Here is a 6,746-nt window from a genome sequence, read left to right on the forward strand (position 1 = left end):
AGATCTGCTGCTAGAGACAGTAGGACTCTAATAATATTGATCTTGGCTACTGGGGCCAAGGTCTTCTGGTAGTCCACCCTATATCTTTGTGTGTACCCTTTCGCCACCAATTTAGCTTTATATCTTTCAATGAATCTATTTGCTTTGAGTTTCACAGTATAGATCCACTTACATCCCACCGTCTTCTTTCTGTGAGGTAAAGGCACGAGCTCCCATGTGACATTCTTCTAGAGAGCTTACATTTCTTCATTCATAGCTTTTTTACATTGTGAGTCTTCTAGTGCTTCAGTCACACTATTGGGGACAAATATATCGACCAACTGCTTCACAAAGTGTACATGTGACTCTGATAATCTGCAGAGATATATAATGATGGAGTATTTTTCTTTGGCTTTAAGATCTACTTCGTACTGTACTCGATGTTTACCATAGTTCTTTCTTTTTGGAAGTTGGTATATAAGGGTATTTGTATCCTTTATGCTTTCTGAAATCAAATCATCATGGTATATTTCATTAGTGTTATCAGTTTCAAAGGGAGATGTTATCTGACTAACTTCATCAGAAGGTCATTGGTGTGGTATTAGAGCTGAAGGCGAGCCCGGAGTGGGCAAAATCTCATAAAACAAGTCAACTTCCTCTTCCTGATTTTGGCAGCGTGGATTCGACCGATTGTTTTGACATAGTGGCTCCGCCCGTGAAGGAATAAAGGAGGCAACCGGTTGTTTTGGAGGGGCGACCGGTCACTTTGATGCTGAGTCTCTTACATTGTGAAAAAGTTTAGAAGAGTCGGGATGTTTTGCTCTAGATTTTCCTGATGTGCTTCTAAAAAATAATATATGTTGTGTTTCAGAAACACTACATCCATGAAGGTCTATCCTTCTTACTTGGAAGGTGATAACATCGGTAACTTTTTTGATGAGGGGCATAGCTAATGAAAACACACTTTTTTGCACGGGAATCCAATTTGTTGCATTGGTGATCAAGTAAGTGTACGAATACAACAAAGCCGAAAATCCGTGGTTCAAGGTTTGGGGTGAGAGGTATTTGCAGATGGTGGTGAAGTGTTTGAAAAGAAGTTTGGAAATTCAAGGTACTTGGGGGAATCCTATTTATAAGGTAAGCTGCGGAGAAGACGGCATCGCCTCAAAAAGATCGAGGCATGTTTGCACCAAATAAATAGGAACGAACGACTTTCAATAAATGTCGGTTCTTTTGCATAGCCACCCCATTTTGTCGAGGAGTATATGGACAAAAGCGTTGATGTATGATGCCATAATCTTGTAAGAATTTTTTGAGATCATGATTAAGAAATTCATACCCAAGTCAACATTAGCATCCTCCTTAACATTAAGAAATTCATTAACTCACGTCAACATTAGCATCCTCCTTATTCTCATGGCCTAGTCATAGCTAGGGAAAGAGTAAAACAGTTTTGTTACTGCTCAAGCAAAATTCATAGAATGTTTAACAAGGAAAAACCTTTTGAGTTTTAATAGACTGATATGATGGATCTGATGAAGAAGCATATACTTCTGTTGGAAATTTGAGCAGTAAACAAAATTTGCAATCGAACCCAAGGAACTAAAATTATGAAAGAAAGAAATTTAGAATTACATTCTCTGTTTTTTGGTGGAAAGGCTAACATAATCACACCAACACAGGGAAATCCAAAGAGTACAGATTTCATTCTCACTATAACTGTAAGCTCTTTTATCAAATATACAAGCCAAATACCTGAAGTTATATATTACAGACTCAATTTACTATCTTAATCTTTGATAAAGAGAATGCCACAAAATAGGCTCCTAAGAATATATGGAAGGAGAAAATACAACTACAAATTCATCAAAATCTCACAGCTTCCTGCAAAATATAATTAGCCTCACCTTTTCCTAATCTTGTGAGTTACCCCCTCCTTCGGAGACGATGAGGATGATGAGGAGGATGACAAAACTGACCGCTTATTTTCAGCCATGTCCTTGCAGAATGCCTTCTGTACATCATCTTTAAGTTCCAAGAATCGTGTCTTCTTCTTTCTCTGCTCTTCTGGAGTGCCCTTTTCGAGGATGAAATCAGCCATATCCATCTCATCGTCCAAGAACTTATCAAGCACTTCTGAGCAATGGGGGAAGAAGCGCCGGCCCATTTCCACTGCCATCACCATATGATATAACTTACTGATTGCTCAGAGAATAATGAGGATAAAAGTTATGCTCTTTCCTAAACTAGTTCAAGTTGTATATGCTAGTCCAGCTTTAGACTTAATAGGGTTTTACAAAGACTCTTGAGTCTTTAAAAGTAACTTCATCCTGGGACTAGGGAAGTTACATGACATTCCATATTGAAAGCATTTTGTAACTTTCTCCTGTACAGGTAACCATGGTAATATGCTGCATATTTCAACCCGGTTATATCACTAGATAATTTTTTCGGGTTGATTAAAAGGTTGTGGTAAGCATGGCAGGCAAGTTACAGGTTCAACAATGAAGGATTTACAAAGAGTATGGTCAAAGAGGATAGGCATGGAAAACCGTGCGAGATAACACGCCGCGCGATAACACGCGCTAAGGAAATATGCAAGTCACAGAGGATTTATACATGTCACAGATAAGACGGCCATACCTGTTTTACGGAGGGCTTGCATTCTTGCTTGGAGTCTTTTGGTCCGTCCAGAGGGTGTTTCATTCAAATCAACCTCTCGTAAGTTCCCACTTGACCCTCTTGATGTTGAAAGGCCAGTGTGCATTGATGTTGTACAAGCATCAGCCATTTCCATAGCTAGCTTCGCTTCAGCAGGAAACAACAACCGTGCAAATGCCACTGCAAAATAAAGGAATCTGTATACTCATTTCAAGGATAAGAATACAAAGCTCAAAGTAAATGTCTTGATTAAAAATAAGGTAGGCTAAGGTGCTGGTAATTTTGACTTTATACATTATAGGTCAAATTTCTATAAGCAGGGGCACCAGGGACTTCAAGACCCGGATATCATATCCATGCAAAGCTTTCTCATCCTAAGCATCTTCTTAAATTTCTTGGGGTTCTACCAACCCAAACACTAAAAAGATTGAAGTATTGACATAAAATAACATAAACAAAAAAACAATTTAATGAACTTAAGACATTGTAATTTGTACATCTGCATTATCCTGAACTCAAATCATTAACAATAACATTATAAATGTAATCTAAGTGAATTATTTAATATAATTAAGAATCATCACCTCTATTTTCAAGATAGTCCAGCCTCACGTTCAAATCATCAGCCATCACCTCTGATATGATTGACAAGTTCCCAGACATTGAGTTTCTTTGCATCTCTCTCTCTAGAAGATCGATGCACATCCGGTCTTTGTTGGATTCCTGTCCCTTCTCTGTGTTCTCATAAAAATCCTTCGGTCTAGTCAACCTCCGGCAAATTGCAACAGCAGTTCGACCATCTACTGTAGTTTCTGAGGCAGAGGCTCCCCTGTTCAGAAGAGGAACCATAACTGCTGGGTGCTTACGTCTGGCTGCCACATGAAGTACAGTATATCCTCGGGCATTGCAAAGGTTGATAGTAGCCAAGCCTAGACCAAGAACCTCCTTAACAACTTTGGGATCACAGTATGCAACTGCATAGTGGAGAGCGTAAGCATCATCTAATGTAATATCAGATTCCTTCAGGAGAAGCTCAACCAGTTCAACATCATCAGAGTCTAATGCCTTGTGGATTCTCCTGATTCTCTTATCCTTTACTGGTTCCATTTCCATCATACTTGATTCATCCTTTTCCTGTGATCTGAGACAGAGTGATTTAATATCATTTGAAACTTCATGAGGAAGCTCTTTCTCTATAGCCACACTGTCAAGATCTGACCTTGCTACCCTCTGGATGCAGTCTGAGAGCAGCTGACTCAGTTGGCAGTGGAAGGCAACTACAAGAATTGGGATTACGTCTTCAATAAAAGCTTTCTCAACAAAGTTTGAAAGACGGCGCTGCATAAATTGGTGGAAATTGTCAGCATACAAACACCTAAAAGCTGGCTAGTGTTGACAAACATAAAATAAACAACACAAACTTGCTGTTTAGTGGGATAAATATACCAATCAACAGGTAACAATGAACAGATAGGCTACTGGATTCCCCACAAAATAAGTGATTGAAACGTAAATTAGGCTAGGATATAGATTATACTAGCATGTGTCGAAATCTAAAACTTGCCGAGGTTTAGTAAGTTATACCAAAACAGAAGGATTACGAATGCGTTCAAATCTAAGACTTCAAAAACAACTCAAAGAGAACAAGCAAAAACTAGCAAGGAACCAGGATCATTTGGTAAATTATTTAGATATCATCATCCTACCAAAACTACACAAGGCAACCAAATAAACCTTGCAAGAAAAATTGCAATTGGTCCTGTTGTAAAAGATATAACATTCAACAAAGCAAGAGAAAAAAGAACCCTTTCATACTATAAATTTTGAGACTAAAGGAAAGTAGTACAATTGTGGAAAACCAGATCAAATGGTAATTCTTATGCTTCATAGCTTAATAGAGTTTTGATAAAGAAATTGTAGGCCACGGGCTGTAGAGTTGGTGCCCACGCACTTAGTAATTGCAATGCTTCAGAGCTTTTGCTAACAATTAAAAAAGCAGTGATTAAGAAATTATAGGCCACACAGGCTATTGCGTACTAAAACAGCCTGCGACTGTCAAGCCAGAGCAGGAAATTGGACATTTGTCAGAAAGAAAGTTGCATCAAAGGTTTCAACTTTGATCTGAAATTAATCTGGCATACTCTGGACAGAGTATAATTCTGTAAAACATGGAGAGGGTAATCTTAAAACATATATTTTACTATTTCATCATCATATTAGTGATTTCATCAATTTGAAGGAGCAAAAGGTGAATTCAGAAAATTCAATTTGCAAGTTTCAGACTGTAAGTATCAAAAGTGTGCAACAAATTGCAAAGGTAAAGTAGATAAAGAGAGAACATATTTTCAAAAGATCACATGCATCTCAACTTCCAGAGATAAAACCAATGTCATCTCTTTGGTGTTTTCAATAAAAATTCTTTATATATACATATATATTTATATATGTATATGTTTGACATAAAGCAATACTGATTGCTGCATGAATTATCATCAGACTATTCTAATTAAGCTATTCAACTTAACAAGCTAAGAACACAAATTATTGAGTGACACATTCATTTGCAGAAGATAAACTTTTAAGACAAATAAAAGCGTAACAACCTGAACAAGCTGAACAAGCTCCTTCATCTGGAAAGTGGCCGAAGCATACATCAACTCTACAGCATAATTAATAGCAGGGCCACATGCATCATGGGCACAATGATGATCAACACATGTGGATACTTCTCGAGGTGATGGCTGAAGCTTTCCGGTGTACAAATAGTTCAAGATAACCTTGAAGGCTTCATAGCCAACCCGGCCATTAGGAACCAAGTCAGACATGAGATACTTTGGTTTACCTTCCTTAATCGAATCATCATTTCCCTGCTTAAAAAGATCCTGAAAAAACTCACTACGTGCAGCCAATATGCACCGGTTAACACCTACTGTGTTGCCCTCAACTATAATCTCTGCGTCATTATAGTCATATTCAGGTTCAAGTAAAAGTCTCTCAAGACTGCCACTGAGTTTGTTTAGACTCAAATAAATTTCAATACTTGGCACAGGTTGAGAACTGGCTGAGGCAGATACATGGTTACTACTGGACCCATTTGATAGATAAGAGGAGGAGGCAAAGCTCAAGGATGAAGACAGTTCATTCACATTATCCATGACTTGAAATCTATAAATGAATCAAGAAGCAGAAATCACCCAATTCAGAAAACCAGGCTAATTCTCCTGCACAAACTGCATCATTCTATGGATAAAGCAAATCTAAGCAGACCCAATCTCTCCAAATTCACTGTAAATTGGTCAAAACAAGCAAAATAGTGAAATAATCTGACAACCCAAAAGTCAAAACTTAATTCCAGGCAAATCCCACTTGTTGAAACATTGAGCAAAATCCCACAAACCCGACACAAAAGACAGAATTTTTGCTATATAAAGCTAGGCACCAAAAGTGAGGTAGCAAATCCTTCATGTCCTGGTATAGATACGTCTTGAATCTTCATAAGCCACCATCAGCCCCATCAAATCTAAAGCTCGGAGCAGTCAATAGTGAACAAAATATGAGCTAAAACCGTCAAAAGACTGAGAAAAGCTCAAAGAGAAAAGGATCAAGATTGCATACAAGGACACCCTTTTGAAGAAGCTTGAGTATAAATGAAGCAACAGCTGCAGATGGTGAAGCTTAAACAAGAAGAGAAACTCAAAGACCTGACAGTTGACCAGGAAAAGCTCCAGGCTTTGATATTCTCTTGAAAATCAACAACATTTTGAACAAGACAGGACTTTGAAGCTTCGAAGAAGATTGAGTTGAGGGTCTTGAAAGGAATATGGGAAGGAAAAAGCCGCACTTCTCAAAGGTTAGATGAAGTGGCTTGTCTTGTGAATCTTACTGGTCAGCACAATTGGTTGACTGTCCAAGTAACAGGACAAAGTGCAAACTCAAACATGTTATTGTTAATGACAAAAAATATATGTCAGCACCAAAGATTTATGTGATGATTAAGATTAATTTAACTTATGAAAAACATTTAAGAATATTTTAATAAATTTATGTTGTTGTAGGGAAAGAAAGACAGTTGGACAAGGATTGCCTCCCTCCATTGGCCCTTGGGG

At 38.0% G+C, this 6,746-nt stretch overlaps 1 protein-coding gene across 2 annotated transcripts; it reads right to left on the minus strand.

The window, feature by feature from the left end:
* On the minus strand, window positions 1,561–6,557 carry LOC18782481 (BTB/POZ domain and ankyrin repeat-containing protein NPR2). Of its 2 annotated transcripts, XM_020559162.1 has the most exons (5): window positions 6,256–6,529; window positions 5,244–6,160; window positions 3,225–3,978; window positions 2,623–2,820; window positions 1,791–2,151 (listed from the first exon to the last, which is right to left on the minus strand). In XM_020559162.1, exons 2-5 carry the CDS (start codon window positions 5,793–5,795, stop codon window positions 1,883–1,885), a joined length of 1,773 nt encoding a protein of 590 aa, XP_020414751.1. In that variant the 5' UTR covers window positions 5,796–6,160; window positions 6,256–6,529; the 3' UTR covers window positions 1,791–1,882. The 2 variants fall into 2 exon arrangements, with proteins under 2 accessions (XP_007214958.1, XP_020414751.1); XM_007214896.2 differs by having other exon boundaries at window positions 1,561–2,151; window positions 5,244–6,557.

Source organism: Prunus persica, chromosome G3 (genome assembly GCF_000346465.2).
Source record: "Prunus persica cultivar Lovell chromosome G3, Prunus_persica_NCBIv2, whole genome shotgun sequence".
In the NCBI taxonomy this organism is placed as follows: Eukaryota; Viridiplantae; Streptophyta; class Magnoliopsida; order Rosales; family Rosaceae; genus Prunus; species Prunus persica.